Below are 24,775 nucleotides of genomic sequence, written 5' to 3'. Positions count from 1 at the left end.
ATTTCTAAATATAAGAAAGGTATAAGAGTCATAAGTGAAGGTATTGGTGATTTAACTATAAAAATTTAACAGCACAGCAAATGCCAGAAATAAAATTAGAAGTCATGTAACAAACTTGACACGTGTTACAGAAAAATGAATTAGTATCCTTAGTGTATAGGAATTTGTTGCATGAGTTAATAATTTAAATATATATATATATATATATACACCCCCAATAGTAAAATAGTTTAAAATATCAATGGAAAATTCACCCAAAAATGCAGATTGCTGTTCATGACAAAAAATATGTTCAGACTCCTTAGTCAAATGTAAGTTTCATTTCCATGTATAAAATGAGGTATTACTTGTAATAGCCACTGTTCCAAAGAAATGAGCATTCTGTTGTACTGTTGTTGATCATTGCGTAAAATCAATCTTAACAATATGCAAAAAGCTTAAAGCTGTACACACACTTGACCACATAGTTGCATGTATAGGGATCTCTCTCCTAAGAGAATTATAAAGATGTTTTTAAAAGGAGAGGGTGTCCAACTTGCCGAGTTGTTAATAGACGCAAAAAAAAAAAGCCCTGCATGTATTAAAAATTCATATATGTTGAGATGTTCATATTTATGATATAATTTAAGAAAAAAAAAAGTGGTTACAAAACAATATGACCTGTTTCTAGACCTGTCAGCAATATTTGGCACAGTTGGTTCCTTCCTGAAACTGTCATTGCTTGGCTTCCTTGAATCTTTCTCTTAGGGTTTCCCCTTATTTACTTTTTCTCCACCTCCTCACACACTGCCTCTGAATGTTGGAAGACCCAGGGATCAGTACTCAGCTTCTTGGATATGTTTCTTCTTTTTCCATACTCATTCCCACACCTAGGCAAGCTTCCTTCCATCAATCTTGTGGTTTGAATGACCTGATAAAGTTTCCCAAATTTCTCTTTGCTGAACTCTTGATGTCCTTATCCAACTGCTCACTCAACACTTTCATCTGGGTGACTAAACAACATGGAAATGTCTAAAACAGAAATTTCTTTATCTCACCCTTCAAGCCTGTCTTCGAATATCTCAGATCAAAACCTTGAAAATCCCATTTGATCTTTGCCTCCCATACCATACCCCACCAACTCTTCAACAAAACATATTGCTTTACCTTCTATATCCAGAATCCAAAAATTCCTACTAGCATCTCTCTCAGCCTGCTTCAGGCCCCCTTCATCTCTCGTCTGGCTAACTGAACAGATTCTAACCTTTCTTCTGCTGTGCCCCATGTTAATCCGTTCTCAACATGCAGCCAGAGTGTCTTTTAAAATACAGCTCGATCAGATCACTGCTCTGATAAGATTCCTCCAGTGCCTCCCCTGCTCACTGAGAGTAAGTGAAGGCCAGTGTCCTTACTGTGCCTTGCAGACCCCTGCTACCTCTCCTCCTAACTCACTGTACTCCAGGCACATGGCCTCCTTGCTATCCTTCTGTCTTCTTCCTCAGGAACTTTGTATTTTTGCTGTTCCCTCTGTCTAGAATATTCTTCCCTGTGTGGACATTATTCAATCTTTCACTCCTTTCGGGGTTCTGCTCAAATGATTTTCTTGATGAGACCTTGCCTGATCTTATCCCTACTCTCCCTATCTCCATTCCCCATTTTTCTCCAAACCACGTATTGGCTTCTGACATTCTACCTCTGCATTTTTTAGCCCATGGTCTTCTTTTAAAATGTAAAGTTCATGAGAGTAGGATAGGCACTTAATTTTGCTCCTCACTTTCTCATTTGGTAAGAGTGCTCAGCAAATTTTCAGTGAATGAATGAATGAGTCCTCAGAATAGAAACTAGTCTTGAAAGCAGACTGCCTCATGATCCCATCTATTGCCATTTGCCCCTGCTCACTGTCCTGCTTTCCTGTTCCTGGAATGCTCCAAGCTTGCACCTGCATCACTCTCCATCTGTACCTCTATCTGCCTGAGATTCCTGCCCTTAGGTATTCTTCACTGCTCAGATTTCACTTTCCACCCACCACCTCCACTGCTCTCTGCACTGCCCATCCCCCTTTACCTTTCTCCATCACACAAACTGCCTGCCATCTGCTCCACAGACCCTCCTTTGTGTGTCCCTGCCCAAGTAGAACTAAATAAATGTGAGCATCATATTGCAGGAACTTTACTCTTTTCTTCAGTTCCTTGACAAGTCCCCAGCACTTAAAACAGTGCTTGGCATATAGAAGGCCCCACGTAGATATTTGATGAATTTTTCATAGAAAATTTGTATTTTAACATCTATCATGAATATGATTTCATTTTTTTTCATAGTTGTGTTTTATAACTTTTCTTATGATGGTGTGTTTGTGTCATATCAATTATATATTTATGAATTTTTTTCTCCTTCCCAGATAGGAGCATGCTGCTATGTGGAATGTTCAGCTTTAACCCAGAAGGGATTGAAGACTGTTTTTGATGAGGCTATCATAGCCATTTTAACTCCAAAGAAACACACAGTTAAAAAAAGAATAGGATCAAGATGTATAAATTGTTGTTTGATTACGTGAGAAATATCTACAGTGGCCAAGGAAACTGTCCTTTTTTCTCAGAAAGCATATGAAATGCTACAGCTATACCCAGACCTCTTATAATGAAGCAGTTTAAAACTTGAAAAACAAAATCCTGTCCTCCAAATTCTATAAAGTTCATTAAGAATGTTTCTTAAAGATCCAAGAAGCAGTAAACAGCATCTGAAGCCACAATCTATTATAAATACTTTATTTCAACTAGAAGGTACAATCTCTCAGGGGTTTCATAGTTTAAAAAAAGCTACAATCACATCATGTAACTACATAAAAAAACAGTGCTGTAAATGGAACTGCCTGGCTTGGACCATACACATTTCTGCACAGTCTTTATGGAATCCGCACAAAGAAATATCTTCTCCCTTTGCTCCAATTAATTGTTCTTGTATGTAAGTTGCTTTCTATTCCAGTATATCCAGAGTGGTGAAATAACAAGACCAGCCACGTAGCCAAAGGTCGCTCCAAGCGTACAGGAGATGGGCCATACCTGAGGAGAGAATGTATGAGATCAAAAAGGAACAAATGTTTTCTGACTACTTGAGCACAAGTTAAGTGTAACCTAACTATTTCTATATTAAAGCTTCATGTGCTTTCTTAAAGAATGCCAAAAGTGTAATAAGGTCATAACTGCATTTTTATGAACACTGAAAATGCACACATTTTAGTTAATGTGTATTCAACTGTTGTAATAAGGCTTCTTGTAGATTTAGTTTAATGCTCCCCAGACTGCATGAGATACATGCTAAAATTACAAATTAAAATTTTGGGTCAGACTCCGCCATAACCCTGGATTCAATTTAGCCCTCTGAACTAGTTGGTAATTTTTCTTTAATTTCCACATTGGCTTGTATCTAATGAAATGACAAGTATATATGATGACCAAACCACAAGGAACTTTTTTTAAATTGTGCTAAAGAGAAAAGACCTAGAATTCAAGCATGCCACGTGGAATTTATAACAAAGCAAGTGCTCCCATAATGAAATGCCACCTTTCAGATAGATATTGGAACCACAGTAGAAGGTATAGATAGAACTACAACGCATGTAGGCACCCAGAGTGTAAGTTAAAATACTGGCTTCCAAATACCCATTTTCTCCAGCAATGTTACATTTAACAATATTACATCAAGCCAGAAGTAAATGATGTTGAGATATTTCATCCATGAGAGTGCAAGTTGGTCCCTAGGTGAAAGGGTCTGCTTTAAAAAAATGGAGACAAAATTTTCATGTTCATCTGTGAAGCTTATTTTGTATACTGGAACCAACTGTAATCTCTGGGAGAACAGGCCATAGAACTGTGTTAGACAGGAACCATCTTAATTACAATTAAGCTTCTTTGTTTGGTCTGCTGTGGATCTGCCTTATTCCACCTACCATGCAATGGACAATAGTATTAGACAAAGTTTCAGTGTGAACAAACTAACACAGTTCAGAGAAGCATAATCTAATCCATTCCCACCCCCCCAACCCTGCCGCCCCTGCCTTTCCTACATTTAAAGTTGCTATTGCCTAAATTATGATACCTTTATGTCTTTGGTGAGTTTGTTAATTTCCATGACTACAGCTATGTCTATTGCACAGATTGGGTAATGAAACACTAAACTTTTATACTTGAAAATGACAGCCTTAAATGATCATATATCAGTCACAAATCTAGGATGTACTGTCTTGTATGTGAGCTTTGTAGAGTTTTTTTTTAAATACACACATCATCTTCCCCACTGACGAGTGGAGAGTCTACTGAATAACCAGACAGGAGTTTCTCTCTGGGGTGAACACTGGGGTCTTCTTTCTCCCAAGAAGTGGTGGTTCACATAAAGTACCATGGCCTTATGTATGCTTAAATGGGATCTTATGTAACCTTTTCAATTAATTTTGGTCTGCTATTTTTAGACAGAATTGGAAAAAAACTGTATAAACCAACTAGCATATTAGTTAATTGTCCAACACATGGTAAAAAATAATTAAGACAGTAAAGTATTATACATTTCCAACTTGCCTTTGGGGATTTGATGGGTTTTGGTTTTGTTTTTGTTTTTTCCCCTCTCAAATTCACATCTATGAAACTCTTCACACTTGGTTTGCTAATTAAAGTTAAAATCTAGAATTTGTCTTGCCCTAAGAGGAATGGACTAGGATTCTGTAACACAAACTCTGGTGTCACCTCTCTGTGTTGTCTGGGCCTTGTTTACTCCTCTACAAATATGAGAGGCAGAACAGATCAAACACCTCCCCCACTTATCAGCTGATTCTCTTCTTCTTCACCATAATCATTGTTGGACATTACCTTTACAGCTTCACATTCTTAAGATAGTAAAAATCATGTATATAGATCACTAGAACTCTAAGCGAAGATGATTGCATCATCTGAACCTGAGGTGCCTTAGGTACTCTATTGACCTTGATGGGGTTTAGAGTTTCCCATTGCTTATTAAGAGCCTTTTTGTTGCTTTGGTTCTTTAGTATTTCCTTTTGCAAAATACTTCTTACCCTTTAACTAAAAACCAAAGATTTCTATTCATATGCAGATTGTAGAAAAACTGCCTTATTTTCAGAAGCATGTCTTCATTAAAAGATTTTAATAGGAATTCTCTAGATGAATTACTGAAACTAGTTCAAAGTAGTGAAATGTCGGTGAAACAAAATACTAAAAAATATCTTATTGACATGAATTTTGCTAGTGAATGCAAATACACTGCTTTAAATATCAGGTCATGTATGGACTGAAAAGAAACTTAATTTTTCTGCACATAATTTCTAAATTTCTTAAAAATAATTTTAGGGGCTCTCTGAAATTTTATTTAATATTTGCTAATATATACCCTTATGCTATCTCTAAAGGTACATTTTAGGTTAGCCCATGTTGAATTATATTTCTAGTAGGTAGAATCTGAATTAATGTATTTATTATTAATTATCTTAGTTACTTGAGGTATTGCTTCCATTTGACTTTTAATTATTAATTTTAAGTACCAAATTACCTGTTTGTTGGATGTTGCTTTTTAAGTGCTTGTTATTTTAACAGTGTCCCACCTTAACACATGGGGTTACAAATAAAATAATATGCAGTTTACTATTTCTGTAAAGCAGTGAACTTCTTCCCTTAGCAGTTTATAACACCCTAAGGAAACATTTGGAATGACACTCTTTCCTGTTTCTCCTGCTGTGAGTCTCCTCATCATTGGTCAAGTGTGAGCACCTGCACTTTGTTAAAAAGCTGCACTGTCAAGTGTAAGGAGAAAAACAATCCCTCACACACCCCAGCAAAATTTCAATTTGGGTCACCAAATTCTGTTTAAATTCGTTTGTAATTTCAGTATGGCTTTTTATTTCCAAGCACATACAGACACATTCACACACACATTCTTTTAACAGCTACCATACTTCTCCTCCAGTGGAATGCCAAAAGTGAAATGATGGTTTAAACGTTTTGTCTAATGAGGGATTAAGGCTTGGCATCCTTGCTATTATTGAATGTCTCAAGAACTCATTGCTATTAGCAAATTAAAGTGTTGGACTGCTTTGAAGACTGTTTGCTAGTGATGGATCAGGGTCTCCCATTTGACTTTCCTGAAATAAATAGTCCTTAATTATGACACTTTTTATGTTTTTTAAAGAGAATGTCTTTACATAAGGCAACTCTCCTGGTTTTTGTAGACCAAGATAGGAGAATGGCAACTGAAGCAGTTGAAGGGAGTCAGGGAAGTTGCCTACTAATAATCTTTCCTCAATTTCCTACTAACCTCATAACTGCTTTAAAAAAATTAAAACTACACTATGGCAACAGAATTTTTATTGACTCATCAAACAATCCTAGCTTAATCACGTATTTTCTTAATGAGATCTTAAAGTTTTCCATTTGAAACAATTTCCTTGATTCACTACAGATATGTTCCTATTTAACATCATTCATGCCACAAATAGAATTAAAAAACAAAAACAAACCATTGTATCATCTATTGAACAGACAATTCAGCTGCATCGCTATAAATATTTCTCCAAATTATGGTAATCTGAGATTGCTATATATACTTATCTTGCTTTGTTTATGGAAAATAGAAAATGCAGAACAAAGATATTCATGTAAAAGAAGTGTTTGCCACAAGTATTTGCCACCAAAATGACTATCTTTTCATCCAGTTTTTTATAAATTTAATTTTTTTGAACAATAACCACAAGAAAAAATCCTGCTGCATAACAAACTATAATACAAGTGGGTAAAATTAAGATTACTGTTAAAAAGAGAAACCTATTTTTAAAAATGAATAGCTACATTGTGTGAAAAAGTATCTTGCACAGAGTACTATTATCCTTTCTCTAAATCAAATGACTCCTTTTGTATTTTTCATCACTTAAAACCAAAAAAGACCAGTGTTCTCTTAAAATAATCACCATTAACAAAGGCCTAATATAGTCTGGATAGATGGTACTGACAATAAGTTATTTTTCTTTCAGATATAAACAAGAAATTCCTAATATAGGTATGTTTGGTATGTTTTGTATGATTCTAAACAAATCAATACTGTTGTTGGATGAAAGACATTTGAGAGATATACAACTTATTTCTATCCAAAGACCCAGTGTTCTCTCTAATCAGGCAATCTACAAAATTCTTTGCCTACATTTAGGAAAGAAAAAATGTACTGGTATGTATATATTTATGTAGTGTTTGATTTTTTTCGAAGCATTTCTAAATAGTTGAGAATAGTAGTTACAGACAGTGATTTTTGTATGAGACTGGATTTGCGTCTGGGCTCTGCCATTCATTAAATACGTGATGCTGAGAAAGTCACCTAACCTTTCTGTGCCTTGGTTTCTCTTCTGCAAAATGAGAATCATCCTAAAATTCACCTGTTGGGATAGCTGTACTAATTAAATGAGATAATGAACTATATGGTACCTTTAACCATATCTGGTACATAGTGTTGTACAAGTGATGAATACATGTGAGCTATGGTTGATAGTAATCTTTTAGGTGATCATATGTGCTAACAGACACCTACGAAGTAAGATTGCACTACAATTTAGAGTACCATCATTTCCCCAAATATGACATCTCTAAAGCTGCTCCTATTTAAAAGAAAAATCTTGCTCAAATTTTAAGTACTTTAAAGATATTTTAACACTGTTTATATGTGCTTTTATGGGGGGAATTAAGAGGGGAGAGAGAGGGAGGAAGGGGGAGGGAGGGAGAGAGAAGGAGAGAGAGAAAGGGAGAAAGAGGGAGAGAGAGAGAGAGAGAAAGAGAAAGAGACACTGAAGCCCATCTGTGAACTCCTGATTAAAAATCTCAGTACACTGTATCACTCCATTCTAACACATATTTTTATTAACTGCTCTAGTTGGCTAAAGAAATACAATGACCCTTTATACTTAGTTTCAGAATTTTAAGGATCATTGTCAGTGCTGTAAGATAGCATTTGCTGTTATGTGATTTCAAGACAGCTAACCACATCTAGCTTAAGTATAATATGCACAATATTATTTAGGTTCCTTTAATGTGCAAGTAGATGTTAAAATTTATATTTTCATGAAAATGATATCCACAAGTTTCTGATACTCCACATTAATAGCTAGTTTGGATGTCACTAATAGAAGGTGCTGTAGTTTTCCTAAAATAATGACTAAGTATTTGAAATTAGATAATGGTGACTGCTTATAAAATTAGTTTAAAGTAGTCAAAGTCTAAAAATAATTATACTAAAACATTAGGCTACTTAAAAAAAAATTTCCATATTTTATGTGAGGGCTTTACTTTGTTTATCCAGGAAGCAGCTTGCAGCAATAGAAATAGCTGAGCTGTGGGGTCAGTGCAGCCACTTACTGGCCCTATAACCTTGGCCAGGTCACTTAACATCTGAGCCTCAGTTTCCCAAAATGCAAAAACAGGAACAATAGTACCTCTTGTACTTAAAATACGGGGTGGTCCTATTAAATGAATAGTTTGGAATCTGTCATGAAAACTGTAAAGTGCCAATGCATCCTATCATTTTGTAGGGTACTTTAACCTGAAAAAACTAAATTTAACATTGTTGTATTTCTTAAGTAATGATACTGCTAGGTAATAATTAGAACCTGCTATTTAAAAAAATAATAAAGTAATTGGTGAGCAATGTTAGACTGTGCTGTAGGAATTATTCCTTTACCATTGCAATGTAATCATCTTTTAATTCACGCCATTCTTCACACGAAACATCTGGGAAGTATAAAGCTTACAAGAGAAGACTCTTAGGAGTTATTCAACAAACTGCATTATAGCCCATCATAAGGAGTCTCACCTTAGAAATAGAAAGGTGATTCCTGGCAAAGTGATAGAATCATTTTTCACAAATCTTAAGAAGCAGAGTAAGTAGAGATAATGGTTTCAAAGCAAACACTGGTAGACATTTTTAAGAGTCTAGGATAAACGACTTCATTCAAAACCATTAAGTCCCTATTATAAACCAAGCAGTTATGGTGCAAGCTAAGATTAAAGTATCCACTTTTGGATAAATTTTAAAAACAAAATCTTAAAAATGTGTTTTGCAATATCAATTTTTTGAGAAGTGCTGACGCCAATATAGGGAAACTAACCTATTGGCACATCAAAACAACTAGAAACACATTCACAACCATCATGATTACTGGCTCTTTCGGATAAGAAAGGAAGATAAAACTCAAGGAGCTAGTGCTTCATTCCCTACAAGCTACTTTTTAATAAGTTTTTTTTTAATTGTGTTTATCACAAATATGCAATTACTTGCCTGACAGAATTTATCTTTCAAAATCGGTGACGTTTCTTCCGGGTATAAATGATCATTTATAGTCCTCTAAATTTGGTTGTAAGTGATGTATTAAAGCAAATGCTGTTGTTTGACATAGGAAAACATGTACTGATGAATCCACTCATTCTGGATACATTTCTTTAGTCGTAAATCTGCACTGGTTTGTGTATACTCTACCACTCTCCTATGACTAAGAACACAGATTTAGGAAGAGCTATTTGGGGAAAGATGTGTAGTCTCCAGTCTGGAACTTCTTGTCAAAGTGGTGCTAAATGGTATCTGCCAAGATCATGGAAATGAGTCAACTTGGCCAGCACTGTTCTCTCACATGAAAATCCAGCCAGCACAGTATTATCAACGTGATTACCCTAATGAACCCCCATTTTTTTTTTAAAGCAGGTTTTTTTTTTTTTAATTTTTATTTATTTATACAAGCACTGGGTACAGTCAGAAGTACGGGAAGGTGAGAGAATTCACCAGAGCCAGAGTGGGGAGCAGAGCAGGCAGAAGGACCAAAATACACTGCTGAGGGGAGCAGCGGGCAGGAGGAGAGGTCTGCGCACCACGTGGGACCCTTCTCTGGTGGCCGGGGCAGCCGGGGATTGAACCTGCGCTGCAGAGGCTGCGGCCAGCTTCGCAACCCAGCGCTCAACCACTGTGCCACCAGGGAGGCCCTAATGAACCCCCATTTTAAATCCAAACCACTTTTTGTCAGTTAAATACTACAGTTTTCCCCCACCCCCCCATGCTTGAAATATAAATTGTGTTCATATAAATCAGTATTTTATTTGGGTTTAAAACACTATGTATACAGAAATGCCAGTTAATGAAAAATCATGCAACTCTTCAATTAATTAAATACATAATTTTAATTTTATCCTTCACTCTAACATTTGTAGTAATTTATTTAGTTATAATACATCTCTCTAGTTTTAATTTATGAAAAAATTCTTTGTGGCAGCTGTGACTTTAGAAGTAAATATGTATCACAAATATGGAAATTTTAACTCTATAAAACTAGAGAAAACAAAAAAGGAAATTAATACTTCATTTATCTGGTATCTGAGGAGAATAAGTACAAATGTCTTAAAAAATCTTATTTTAGACAATTACAATCTTGCTTTTTAACTTTATATGCAATAAGTAGGTTTGGAAGAGATTTCATTATCTGGTTTAGTTTAGGAGATAGTCAGGTGAAGTGAGGGTTTCCTAGGCACAAAAACATTGCATATTGGCTTCTAAAACTCTTCTACAAATGTAGTACACTTTATGGCACAAAATATGTTCTCCACCAGAGGGGTTATGGCATTTAAATAAAATTCTTATGTGGGGGAAGAAATGTAGTAAAATAACTACTCAAGGTTTTCCAAAGAGAGCTAAGGTCTGGTCATTTTTTTAAAAAAGAGAAAATCTGTGTTTAGTGTTTTCAGCAATGAAGAGATAGTTGGTGTCGAGAGGTGCTGGTTTGGACACTGTCTTCCTCATATGAGCCAAGCAATTCAAGCAAATATGTTGACCTCCTCCCCACACTTTGACTTTTTGTAAAAATGGGGATGAAACCTAGCTTGCCCTACAGTTGTCAAGGTTAATGTACTGGTATGACAGTCCCAAGCCCTATCGTTCAACATATATAGAGTGACCTACACAGGTTCAATAATTTTCTATTTATTGCCCTCGAAATGACAGGCAGGAAAAAAAAAAAAGTGAAATCCAAATACCCTGAACATGTAAATACCAAAAAATCACAAAGATGAATGAATGATCTACTCTAGCAACTAAAAGATTGCTGAACAAAACAAACAACGCTATGACAATTGAAAACCAATGAAATTTGCATTTTTAATGCTAAAGATATTAAACTATTTCTTTTTTTTAGGTCACAAATGTCTGTAACATCAATTAAGTAGTAACTACATGTAAGGTGCTGAACTAAGTACTTTAGAAGGATTATTTCATTTATTCCCTACTAGCAAATAGCAGAGCCCAGTAATCTGATGCCAGCACTCTTAATTGCCATGTTCTCTATCTACCTATTAATAAAACATGTGCATTTAAAATTTTCATGGCCAATTTCCTTTACTCAGAATACCCAACAACATTTCTTAATCTCCCATTAACCTTTATTATGACATGAAATACTAACCCATTTTTGATAAAGCAAAGAATAAAGGCATTTTCCAGCTGAAAAGCTCATAATTACCTATTCTGTACAATACTTAGAGCATATTAAATCTGTACCTGAATCTAAATTATTGTTATCAAATAGCTAAAATTCAGTCCTGGGTAATATATTTACACAGAACATGTGTGTATGTGTGTGTGTGTGTATACTACACACATATTTTGTACAAACATTTATTTTATTGTTTTGAGTAGCTGAAACCAACCTGCCATGGTCTTTCCCAGTCGAGTGGAATAGGAAAGGCTCCAAGCCACGATCCTATAAAACTAGAAATTGTAGTGATCTGGAGACTATTTTCCCAAATGGATGTAACACTGTAAAACAAACATGTAAATCATTGGTGTCTTATACTTAACTGCTAGAGAATCAAACAACTAGTAGCACAAATGAACACTATACCTATATTTTCTGTTCATTTCAAATAAGCATCTCAAATTGACATATATTACCATGAACTACTAACAATCAATGGGTAAGGTGCTTCTTAGTTGGAAAGGTAATATACCCATATAATCAAAGTCAAACAGTATAAAAGAAAACAGTCTTCCCCCACCCTTATCAACTCCAGTTCCTTTCTCTAAAAGTACCTGCTAGTAACAACTTACTACATATCCATCCAGAAATATTTTATGTGTGCATATACACATAAAACAATTTTGTTAAGAAGGTTCTAGGTACTTTTGCATATATATGCATATATCTGTCAAAACAAAATTCAAATGCATCATATTATAAACCCAGTTTTTCTTGTTTCAAAGTTTGTCAATAGCTTTACTAGTCCTCTGTTATATGGTGGTAGCATCATTTATTCAACTTATCTTTTTATGGCACATTTTATTTATACAAATCAACTCTATTTGATAGGGAAGGGATAGAGAATGAAAAAAAAATTTCAAAACACCCAGTGATTTTGCCTACCATTGCTATTTAAGTGCATATCATAGAGTGTAAAGGTGGAGTGACGTATTCTGCCATTCTCTTAGTAGGTCTTAATGTCAACCTGTCCCTTATCATGTGCCCATTTAGTCTCATCATGGATCATGAGTCTGGCTACAGTAAAGTAAAACCCCACCAGTAGGTTTCAAATATTCATGTCTTTTTTTTTTTTTAAAGATTTATTTTTATTTATTTATACAAGCACTGGGTACAGTCAGAAGCGCGGGAGGGTGAGAGAATTCACCAGAGCCAGAGTGGGGAGCAGAGTAGGCAGACTAAAGTACACTGCTGAGGGGAGCAGCGGGTGGCAGAAGAGGTCTGCGCACCATGTGGGACCCTCCTCTGGTGGCCAGGGAGCAGCCGGGGATTGAACTGGCTCTGCAGAGGCTGTGGGCAGCTTGTCAACCCAGTGCTCAACCGCTGTGCCACCGGGGAAGCCCAAATATTCATGTCTTTTTAAGTGTTTGGTGGAGTTATGAAGTGACAGAGCTAGAAAGAAGTAGTTTCTTCCAATTAGTGTGGTGAAAAGAGGTAAACATTTATTTTGTTAGATGATTTTTTTTCCATATATATATAGGTCAACTGCTGTACAAAAAATGTACAGTGAATTTAAGTCCCAAGGACAAGTCAGTTCATAACCAATTCCTCAATAATTCTCTCCCTCCAACCCCCCCACAACCCCCACAACATGTGAAAGAGCTTCAGTTGTCTACTGAGAACTGGGACTGGGAAAAGGTTGGAGTCAATTACTATATATACAAATTTACATTATTTCCTGGGCTTTATTGTTCTTTTTTATATTATCTAATACCTATTAATTAGCAAGTCAATTTCTTCAATTAGTATTCAACATAAGAGAGATATGTTCCAATCCTGGAGGAAAAAAAGAAAAACTCTAGCAGTTTGAACATAATTGCCTCTTCAGGCAAGTTAAAGGGCTTTCTAGGGTAATATTTTACTCTATGTAGCTGATAAATTATCTAGTTTTCACTTAATAAACAACTTTTTTTAATTTATTTTTATTTATATCTTTTACATCATTGTGTATTCCCTTTAAAATTCCCACTACCAATTCACCCGTGAACTATCACCATAGTCCATTGTGCTCTTCTCTCCCATTTTTGATCACTTTTCCTCCCCCTCCCTCACAGAATGTCTCTGATTTATGGTTGCCTGCTAATTTTATTGCTTTATTATTATTATTATTGTTTTTTTTTTTCTTGATCCCTTACTTGGTTCCCCTATAAGTGAAACCATTCGATATTTTTGTCTTTCTGGCTTATTTAGCTAAGCATGATCCCTCCCTTCTAGGTCCATCTATGTTGCTGTGAATGGTGTGAGTTAATAAACAACTTTTTAGATCAACTGTATATAAACTGATGTGCCTAGAAACATACTACTTTCTGCTAGGAAGAGTTTGCTTTTTCCATTTTATGAAAGAGGAAGAAATTCAGCTAGATAAGTGGCATCTGATTTTGAAGAACTGGAGAAAGCTACATATCAGGCAAAACTCATATAAAATTGGTTGAGGTGGAATAAGAAGAATGAGAAATGAAAAATGGAAAAGTATGCCAGAGCTAGGATTTTTAAAAAAATAACAGATTTACTGAGTATAGTAAAAACTTTTCCCCATAGTACTTCTCAACCAAACAATTCACTCACTCAAAGAATGCTAATTCAGGGGCCTCCCTGGTGGCACAGGTGGTTGAGCCCAGCACTCTGAAGCTGTTCGCAGCCTCTGCAGTGCTGGCTGCGGAGCAACCCACATGGCACGGCAGACCTCTCCTGTCTCGCCCGCTGCTCCCCACAGCAGTGTATTTTGGTCAGTCTGCCTGTTCTGTTCCCTTCTCTGTCTCTGGTGAATCCTCTCACCCTCCCGCATATCTGGCCTGTACCCCGGTTCTTGTATAAATAAAATAAAAAGAAACCTTAAAAAAATACGAATTCAGTATTTTTTAATATAATTACAGAGTTGTACAACCATTACCCCAAAATGAATCCCTTAACCCACTAGTAGTCTTTCCCTATTTCCTCTCCCAGCCTAGGCAACCACTGATACACTTCCTTCTTTACAGATTTGCCTATCTTGTACATTTCATATATAAATGAAAACATACAATCTTTTGTGACTGACTTCTTTCACTTAGTGTAAAGTTTTCAAAGCAAAAATACTTGTATGGATATGCAAGTATTGTGTGGACAATAACTGTATAAACATAATATTGTATGGACATAACCACATTTTGTTTTCTTCATTCATCAGTTTGATGGACATTTGTGTTGATGTACCTGTTGGCTAATGCTATTATAAACATCAGTGTACAAGTTTTGTATGAATATATGTTCTCATTTTCTTGGGGATATATTAGGAATAGAATTGCTGGGTCATATGATAACTATGTTTAACCTTGAGAAACTGTTTTTAAAAGCAGTTTAACTTTTTATACCCCCACTGTATTCCCAGTGTATGAGGAGTCCAATTTTTTCACATCCTCACTACCACCTTTACTATTGATTATAGCAATCTTAGTAAGTATGAAGTGATAGCTCATTATGGTAAAATTTAGTTAAGATTTTAGAAAAGCCTTAAAAGTTAAGCTGAAGGAGTCACTGAATGTTTTAGATCAAGTCAACAATATCAGAACTATGTTTTAATAAGATTTATGTACATAGCTTACCTAACCTCTAAGCTCCAAATATCTTGGGCAAAGGGGCAAGATCCATGTCTTCACATTTTTCATTGTTACAGCACACTTGTGACTATTTTAAATTTTTAAAATAAAAAAGTACAAACATTGAAATGTCTGTTTGATGTATCCGAAAGTATTTATGATATTAATATAAAAAATATAGAAAAAAATGGAACTAAGACCTAGTCTTAAAAAACAGAAGTCTGTAGCCGGTTTTAAATTAACTACATATATCAAAATATATAAAATCCTTTAATGTCAAATATTACAACTAGACTAAGAATCCCTCCCCCCCATTCCTCCCCACTCATTTCTGCCCCTGAAGCAGCCACCTTCAACTCTTCACTGTACCACAAATTTGAGAGAACATGTTCTGTATAGATTTTTCAAGATTTCATTACTTTTTGCTTCCTACAATGGAAGAACAGATTTACCTATTTTGTATACTGCATAAATGGAAACATACAGTAGCACTCTTCACCCACAAGCCTCTTGTCCCCACATACATCATTGCCTCTTCAATGGTAACATCTACTCTAGGCTGAAACAGCAGCACAGTATCAACATTATGATGACCGTGAAAATATTTATCACAAATCATTTTGCCTCAGAATTTTGAAGTCATTGTTCCATTTTTTCCTAAGCCTGGCAGTGCTATTCTGGCACCCAGTCCTCTGTAGGTAACACTTTCTCCCACCTGCCTCTGGGAGCTTTAGTCATTCCTTTAAGTTATCTAAAAGTTCACAATAATGGATCTTAGAGTGGGTGTTTTTTCATTCATTTTGCTGAAAAAAGATGAATCTTCTTAATCTAGAATCTCAGGTCTTTTAGTTCTTGAAGTTTTATTTTAAAACTTGCTTTTTCTGCTCAGAATATTATTTTGAATTAATCTTAATTTTCTTATATTTAACTCATTTTCCTTATCTTTACCTTTTGACTGATCTTTTCAACTTTGTCTCTACTTCTGTTGAATTTTTCTATCACATTTTTAATTCCCAAGAACTTTCTTTTTCTCTGAATTTTCATTTTGATTGCTTCTTGTTCATGTTTGATGGATGTAAGAAAGATGCTTTTGAAAGTTATCTTTTGGTGGTCTTTGTGTTGTTTTCTTTGTGTTGTTTTTATTTTAAGAATTTCACTTTAGAGGTGTTCTTCAAATATCTAGTGATTCTTCATTTCTCATTCCACTTAAAACACTACATATGAACTATACAAAAACAGGGTATATTGCTGGTTGCCTGGGCTGGGGTGTGAATGGTAAAGGAGGATGGGAATGAAGGATGACGGATGGTAGTTTTTTTGGAGAGTGATAATATGTTCTAAAATTAAATTGTCATGATGGCTATAAAACTGTATATTAAAAACCACTGAATTGCACACTTCAAATGGATAAATTTCATGGTATGTAGTTATATCTCAATAAAGCTATTTTTAAAACGACAATAAAGTGAAACACTAAATAGCTGACTGAATGTTCACTGTACATGAGTAGTGTAATTTAATTGTAGGTGTCACTGCAGGCATTGGGGACAACTGCCCTTTTAGGACCCAACCTCTATATCAACAGGTAATCTGAATTTAAGTCCCAGTTCTACCTCTTACTGTTATAGGACCTGGGCATATAATTTAACCTGTCTGCTTGCCAATATCTTCATATAGAAAATGGTGAAAACAGAGGTACATCACCAGATTGCTGTGAGAATTAAATGCTAAAATATACACGAAAAATACCTAAGTTATTAATGTAGTTTTTGCATAATGTATTCCTGCCATGCCCTATGTGAAGGTAAATAAAATGTTTATAGTATAAGTTGATTATTTTTAGCAACTGAACTGTTCTCTTGCTGTACATTAGAAATTTTAGAAGGATATTTTTGCAGTCTACTGAAGTTTAGGTGGTATCTGAAAATCTAACAGCTTCTTGATACAGGTCTAATTCTCAATAATCAAAAATAAATTATTAGCAAAATCTAACTCATTGAAATTTTTCATTTTAGGTAAGCAATATATTAAAAAGGTTCAAGTTTCAAAAGATACCAAAGGGGATAGCAAAGTGGAACGTTTTCTTACCTTTTCTCCTAGCTTCTCATAGCTCCTCTCACAACCAATGCTTTATCAGTTTCTATGTATCCTCCCAAAGATATTTGGGTAAATCTCTTCTCTCCTGCCAACTCTTTACATAAATTGTAACACCCGGGGCCTCCCTGGTGGCTCAGCAGTTGAGTGCTGGGTTGCGAAGCTGCCCGCAGCCTCTGCAGCGCCAGTTATATCCCTGGCCACCAGGTGAGGGTCCCACATGGTGCGCAGACCTCTCCTGCCGCCCGCTGCTCGCCTCAGCAGTGTACTTCGTCAGTCTGCCTGCTCTGCTCTCCCCTTGGCTCTGGTGAATCCTTTCACCCTCCCATGCTTCTGACTGTACCCAGTACTTGTATAAATAAATAAATAAATCTTTAAAAAAAAATTGTAACACCCTACACATTTTTACACCTTGCTTTATTCTACTTAACAGCATAAAGAGTTGGTAGGGTTTTGTTTTCGTTTTTTTTTTTTTTTAAGAGATTGTATAGTATTCCATGTTGTGGATTAAATTTAACTTAATCCATTCCTTGTTAAAGAATATTTAGGCTATTTTTAAAGTTGTAATGAGTAATCTTATACAGTCAGCCTATCGTGTACAAATATGTCTATGGAATGAAATCCCATAGGAGGGATTGCTAGGTCAAAAATGAGTATTTGTAATTTTATGATAATAACAAACCTCATCATAGAGTTAGAACCAATTTACATTCTTACTGGCATTTACTTCCCCAAACTCTTTTCATTATGTATTATCAATTTATGTATTTTTATCAGTCTGTTAGCTGGAAATTGGTTTTTTCCCATCCTATGATTTTTTAGTTTTACTTATATTATAGAACCTTCTGAGAAGGGACAAAAAATGATATGGTATGAAAATAAGGTGACAGATTTATTCTACAAATCTCAGAAGATTCAAAAGGTAAATTTTGTAATAACTTTTTTAACCCAAGAGAAAATAGATGTTACTACAAACATAGGTTAAAAGTAGAAATAGGGTCAAGACAGGTTCAGAAAATATATACATATTAAATTTATGGTAAGTTACCATGACAAACTCTAGTTTCTCTTATTATGTTTGACATTTTTTACTTTTTAAAAATTCTAGGAATTTATATATATAAAGTCCAAAGCTTATTTTCAATACTCAAATTTGTTCTAATTTGATTGCTATTTTAGGGAACAAGATGAGCAATATAGTCTAGAAACACTAAGTAAACACACAAAAAACTGTACCCAGTTGCACTGAGCAGCATATAAATACATAAAACATGCCCACCCCTCAAACATCTACCAGCTAATCAAGACAGGGTAGGACTAAGAGAAAGCTAGAAGAAAGGAAAAAAGCAGCTAGGAGAAAAGGTAACGGATATCCATATAGGTGAATGGACTAAGAATGAAGAGCACAAAAATAAAATAATGTATTTAAGATCACATGCAGGGTGACAAAATCACTCAAAGGGGGTAAATAACCTTTCAACAAATGGTACTGGGTACATGTTTTGCCACATGTGGAACAATGAAGTTGGGTCTTTACCAAACACCTATAAAAACTAATAAAAATGGGTTGATGACCAAACGTTAAGAGCTAAAAATATAAAACTCTTAGATGAGCTAACTCTTCATAACCATGAACTAACTAACTTAGATGAATTAACTAACTCTTAATGGATTTGGCATTGGATTCTTAGATATCACCCTAAAAGCACAAACAACAACAACAAAATTGGATTTTACCAAAATTAAAATCTCTTGTGCTTAAAAGAACATTATCAAGGAAATGAAAGATAATCCACAAAAAAGGAGAAAATATTCACAGATCATGTATCTGATAAGGGACTTTCCCCTTATCTGACCTGACCCTAGAATATATAAAGAACTGTTCCCACTTAATGTTAAAAGGACAAATAGCTCAATTAAGAAATGAGCAAAGGAGGGCCTCCCTGGTGGCAGAAGGGGTTAAGCACAGCACTGTGAAGCTATCCACAGCCACTGCAGCACAAGTTCAATCCCCTGGCTGGCCTGGAAGCTACCCACATGGCTCAGCAGACCTACCCACGTGGCCCAGCAGACTGTCTTCTCTCTCCTGTCTCGCCCGCTGCTCCCCTCAGCAGTGTATTTCAGTCAGTCTGCCTTTTCTGTTCCCCACTCTGTCTCTGGTGAATCCTCTCACCCTCCTGCCCCCACCCCTCTGGCATCTATCCCAGTTCCTGTATGCATAAATAAATAAATCTTAAAAAAAAATTTAACTATGCTAAAAATCACATGGCTGCTAAGGAAATAAAATCCTGTAAAATCTGTATTTGATGTCTTACCACAAAAGAGGCTAAATAAGAAATTATGGTTGTTACACTAAACATTTTCAGATTATAGACCCCGATCATACATTATAAGATGTTATGGAGGCAATTTTATCTGCAGCAATTTTATCACAGTGACAAATGATCCTTGAGGAGTGGTTTTCAGAGCTCTCTTTTGGTAACAAAACTTTCTTTCAAAAACAAAAGACCAAGTGGAATTCTTTCACCATACAGATAAAAAGCAGAGCTGATCTTGCTAAAGTGGAGGGAAGGGCCTATAGTTCTGCCTACTTGGGTTCCTCTTCCCTGTCCCAGTGTCCTCAACTGAAAGTGGGACTTGCGACATCTCTAAGAAACACACATTGCTGAGAAACACTCATAGAACAATTGACAAGTTCTGTGAATATTCTATTGCGTTTTTTAAAATTTAATTTTTAAAAAATCACTAAAAATTCAATTAAAAAAATTAAAACTTACCCATTTCTACTGAAAACTCTTAGCCACGCCTTGATATTTGGTCCCAACAAACACAAACAAGGTACAGTAGTAAAAGTAGACAGAACAACTGCAAATAAAAATGTTTCCAAAACCAACCTAGAAAAAAAGAACTTTATTAATTTTTAAAAGGCACATGTACAAACACATAATCTTTGTCAACATAAAAATATTTTTTATAATTTACTTTGAAAGTAACAAAAATGATGACTATAAATTTACTACTGAAATGCAAACTATGAAAAGCAGTCTAGCAAATATTTAGTTTTAATGATACACTTCAGAAGTGTTAAATACCCTGACCATTTCTAGAAAGTTAACTTTCTTCCTCAACAGTCTCTAGAATTTTACCTACAACCATTGGCTCAACTCAATTTATATCAGAACCATTTTGAGAGTTGGAGAAACTAAAGTTTGGGAGGGGTTCCCTCCCCTAGAGTTTCTAACTGAGGCCTGAGGATTTGCATTTTAATAAAATGCTAATGCTACTGGTGGTAGAACCTCAGCTCCAGACATTCATTCTACTCTCAAGTGGATTACAAAGTCTTATCTTCCCTCTCTCTGGAAAAGGATAACCTATTAGTTTAGTGTGTGTGTGTGTGTGTGTGTGTGTATCAATATGCATCAATATGTATTTTAACTGTATACGTGTGTATTTTATATATACATATAAAATCACTTACTTTACCAAGATCATTAATCACTGCTAAACTTAATTTCCCAAACTATCATGAACATTTTATAAGAAATATTCAAGGATTTAATTTTCACTCATTTAAAATTAGTCAGTTTTGAAAGCATTGAATTAAAAATTAATTTTAAACTATAAACATTAGCTATTAAGTTATTAAATATAGGAATCTATTGACATTTCTTAAGAAAACAAACTCAAGCCCTTCAGAATATACTGAAATGATATCCTAATTATAACTAAAGTTAGCGTAAGAATTGACATACTAGTTATGTATATATACATCTGTATGAACACACACACACACACACACACACACACACATATATAGATATCTCATAGTAAGTTTCCACAGAGGTTCTAAGGGCCATATATTTATTGTTATAGTTCAGTTTTGCAACTACCTCCTCTCTCCCTCCCAAGTGCAAACTGGTAGGAAGGTTTGGCAATACAAGTAAGTTATTCCACCGTTTTCTAAAAGAGTAACGATGCTAAGGAAAAGTAATGATGTCAGTATCTTTCCATGGTCCATTAATAAAACACATACTGGTTTTTCTCTAATCACCAACAGAATTAGAACTTCATTTAGAAAGTAAGTGTTTTAAAATACAATTGCTTTAAGGTAAACATTCCAGACTTACTCTATTAGTGGTGCTCCATATAGAACAAAAATTACATGAAAGATGAAACAAGACAAAAGGAAGTAGATACAGCACTTCAAAAACCTGGTTACCTAAAAAGAAATGAATAATTCAAAGACTCAAGAGAACATCTAAAGAGCAGCAAATGCTTTGATTTTATCTACAAATACAACTTATTTCCATTATGTATGATGCAGTTGAACCGCTCTTTGGATTTACGTATCCTGAGGTCAGATCACATGTCCTGTGCGGTCAGATGCACAGCCCTCAATACAGCCCTATAAGAAAAGACTGAAAGGCAAATATCAGGCCCCAAATTCCACACACTAAACACTAGAGTCAGAAAGTATTTCTGTTTCTATTGAATGTATTCACCTATGTCATTAATCAGTATTTGTGAAATATTTACCAATGATAGTGCTAGGATAAAAAAATAGTCCTTACTGTGTGATGATACATGAAATTTTTACAGAAAACAATGAGTACAATAAATTTTTCATTTACAAACAAAACTAAGAGAAGTGCACCAAAAAACGCACAATACCAAATAATTCCTCAAATCACATTCATGTTGCATGATCCATATGAAAAAAGCCTACATGTATATACACCATTAAGGAACCTACCTGATCTTAAATCATCAGTTTGAGACCTAATTATAAAAACACATTGAGCCTTTTAATCATAGGGCAGTGGTCAAGTTCTAAATGAACTAGTAGAGAGCAAAACACAGTACTGAAAAATGTTAATGAGGGCTTATTGATTTAAAATAATAGTTAAGTGTAACACTATAACATTACAGAAATAGATTCAAATATCTGAAAACTTTAATTTCTGTTTAGTCAAGGAAAGCCACAATTAAATAAGAGCTACCAGAGACTTGCTTTGAATTTCTGAAGAAATCCATAAAGCACCTGTCACAAATGCAAAAAATAAATGAAACAACTGAAATGTCTTATAAAGTAATTTTCAAAGATACTATTGCTCCATGTCTTTATCTGTGATGGTGATATAAAACATGATTATATAGAGAAACAATGCTCTATCCACTGAAGATATCCTAATTCCACAATTAATGCACAGCAAGGATCTATCTAACATTGTGGGCAGCATTCCAGCAAGAGGCTACTGATTTGAAAAAATAAAAATTGGTTCTTTTTACTGACTGTAAATAAATCAAAGAATACTCGACTAATCATTCTTCTATTAAAAGAAATACTGTCTTCATTTTAAAATCAGTTATCAAGAAATAAGCCTTACCTTGTACGATAATGAACTTCTTTTAGAGGATGCATTTGGTTTCACTACTAAATATAAAACTAGATTGATGGCAGTTACAAAAACAGAACAGATGCACAACCATGTCAAGTGTGTTTCCAATATTGAGAAGTTCTCCAAGAAGAATGACGGAATGAAGATGCTTAGGATAATTGAAAATATGCATAAAAGATGGGTATACAGTAGTCTCTTGATATCAGTATCTTTCATGATGTTTTCTTGAGTGGCTATCTAATGAAAAACAAATTAAGAAAAGAAAAGCATATGCAATAATGACTTTTTCCATTGTCCTAATTGCTCCCATGCCTAAGCCATGAACCAAAGTCAGTTTTCTATGGACAATAACAAATTTGTTTCAGAATATAGGAAGACGCACATTTGTAAATGTACATGTAGACTAATAAGGTACAAAAAGCTCTGAGCCCAAAGAGAACAAATCTACTCATTTCTTAAACATTTTTGACTCTTTTCTACAAAAAGGTGATGTGCTAGGACCAAGTAAGTGATTTTCTTTTCTTTTTTTTTTTTATTTTTGCCACAATCACAAAGGCAAAAACATTGTCGGAAACATAACCTTTACATTCTAATTAAATTGCAGATGTTTTTAACAGTGTGTGGCTAATATTACAATAGATCACATCTCCTAGCAAATGCCAAGTGACACCAAGGCATACTGGAGTATTTATATGGCAACCCGTATACTCAAGGGAATTCAAAAAACATTATGCTAAACTAAGGGATTTCAGCGTTCCAAAAATACTAAAATGACAATGTTTATTATAGGTGCTAGATTCCAATCAAAAGTAGAGGATGAATAGGAGAGAAAAATTTCCTTTCTCTCTCTATAAAATACTGATATGTATGTATACATATATAATATATAACTACCTAACAGAAAACTTACACACATATCATTGACAAATATTAAGAACCTTATTATTTTAAAGTAATACTCCACATTACTGTGGTGGCTAATCCAGAAAAAAAAAAAATGTTATATACATGTTCAGAGCAGACATCCAACTAGGCCTTATCCTAATAGCTCTCATTTAATTCACGCTGTAATTTTCAAAGGCAAATACGTTACTGATAAGGAAACAGGTTAGGGCAAGTCCAAGGTTCCAAACTCCCAAATGCAAAAATTACTCCTATTTCTAGGCTCTGGGATATAAAAGTATGCACTAGGGGTTGAGAAGAGAATGAATGTCAGGAAGGGAGAAATGAAATGTTTTTCACGGGTCCTATCCTCAGTGGACTGAGGATATCCTCGCTCCCCTCAGGGTAGTGAGGCAGTGAATTCATTCTCAACAGACACCCCTTCCTACATTTTTCTGGACCACCCTCAGAACCCCAACTGATGCGAGCAGATCTGGATCTGATACAGGGAGCAGCACCCAAATGTTGGCTGAACAAATGAATGAACGAGAGAGAGAGAGAGAGAGAGAGAGAGAGAGAGAGAGAGAGAGAGAGAGAGAGAGAGAGGTCAGGTGTTTGCCCTTACTGAGAAACAGGGACTGTTAGGCCCTGGCATGCCCACGAGGTTGCCCGTCAAGTGCCCCTTCCTTGGCCACCGCCCAGGTGTTCGTCGTCTGACCTGGCCCAGAGCCACTGGCATTGCAGTGGGAGAGAAGACCCTTCGGGGCGGCTCCCACAGGCGCCTTCGGGGAACTGTGGGACCTTGATCGGCAACCCAAGCCCAAACTGGGTTGCTCGAGATTTGCCCAAGCCGCAGCCAGCGAGAACGTAAGCAGCGAGCTGAGAGGTATGATCAAAGCGCACAGGTGCGCAGGCCAGGACAGAGGGGAGGGCAGACTCAGAGAGTCCGAGCCGCGAGAGGCTGGGTCCATCAGGGCAGCCCTTGGGTCACGCCGGAAGGCAGGCGCTCGCGCGGCCGGCGGGCGCGGGCGGGCCGGGGTCACAGAACCTCGCGGCCCCTGGTGGTTGTTCCCCTCGGAGGCGAGCGCTCGGGGGCTCCGCTGGGCTTACCTAACTCTCCCGCCCGCGGAACGGAAGGGAGGGGTACCACCTCCCACCATCAGGTGCGACTCGCCGCCCTGATCCTCGCGCAGGCGCGGGCCGAGGGGGAGGAGCCTCAAGGCCTTGCAGCCAATCGTAGAGGTGAGGGGGCGGGCAAAGGAAGAAGCCCCGCCTTCCCCGTTGTATTTATTCCT

The 24,775-nt window shown here is 35.9% G+C and overlaps 2 protein-coding genes across 5 annotated transcripts in view; one reads left to right on the top strand and one right to left on the bottom strand.

Annotated features, from left to right (window-relative positions):
- Positions 1-4,550, top strand: part of RHOQ (ras homolog family member Q) — a 31,408-nt gene extending 26,858 nt beyond the window's left edge. Inside the window, exon 5 of the mRNA XM_037528120.1 lies at positions 2,378-4,550. Within this exon, the coding sequence (XP_037384017.1) occupies positions 2,378-2,533 (156 nt within the window). The 3' untranslated portion in view covers positions 2,534-4,550. The remainder of the gene's footprint in view (positions 1-2,377) is intronic.
- On the bottom strand, positions 2,721-24,698 carry PIGF (phosphatidylinositol glycan anchor biosynthesis class F). Of its 4 annotated transcripts, none has more exons than XM_037528118.2 (6): positions 24,591-24,698; positions 22,587-22,835; positions 21,327-21,418; positions 19,977-20,093; positions 11,703-11,811; positions 2,721-3,038 (listed from the first exon to the last, which is right to left on the bottom strand). In XM_037528118.2, the coding sequence occupies exons 2-6, from the start codon at positions 22,812-22,814 to the stop codon at positions 2,925-2,927; spliced, it is 660 nt and encodes a 219-aa protein (XP_037384015.1). In that variant the 5' UTR covers positions 22,815-22,835; positions 24,591-24,698; the 3' UTR covers positions 2,721-2,924. The 4 variants fall into 4 exon arrangements, with proteins under 4 accessions (XP_037384015.1, XP_037384013.2, XP_037384014.1 ...); XM_037528116.2 differs by lacking the exon at positions 24,591-24,698 and adding an exon at positions 24,106-24,476; XM_037528117.2 differs by lacking the exon at positions 24,591-24,698 and adding an exon at positions 24,199-24,476.
- Between the last annotated feature and the right edge of the window lie 77 nt (positions 24,699-24,775).

The sequence above is a fragment of the Talpa occidentalis genome, unplaced genomic scaffold (assembly GCF_014898055.3).
Source record: "Talpa occidentalis isolate TD23 unplaced genomic scaffold, MPIMG_talOcc4v2.1 talOcc4.5, whole genome shotgun sequence".
NCBI classification, from domain to species: domain Eukaryota; kingdom Metazoa; phylum Chordata; class Mammalia; order Eulipotyphla; family Talpidae; genus Talpa; species Talpa occidentalis.
The sequence above is the reverse complement of the archived record's forward strand: the minus strand, read 5'-3'. Positions and strand labels throughout refer to the sequence as shown.

Coding starts and splice junctions, on each gene's coding strand:
- PIGF (XM_037528116.2), bottom strand. CDS start 24,219: ATGCCAGTGGCTCTGGGCCAGGTCAGACGACGAACACCTGGGCGGTGG. Junction 22,836..24,105: donor CTAACAGTCCCTGTTTCTCA/GTAAGGGCAAAC, acceptor GTTTTTCATTAG/ATAGCCACTCAAGAAAACAT. Junction 21,419..22,586: donor GAAGTTCATTATCGTACAAG/GTAAGGCTTATT, acceptor ATTTCTTTTTAG/GTAACCAGGTTTTTGAAGTG.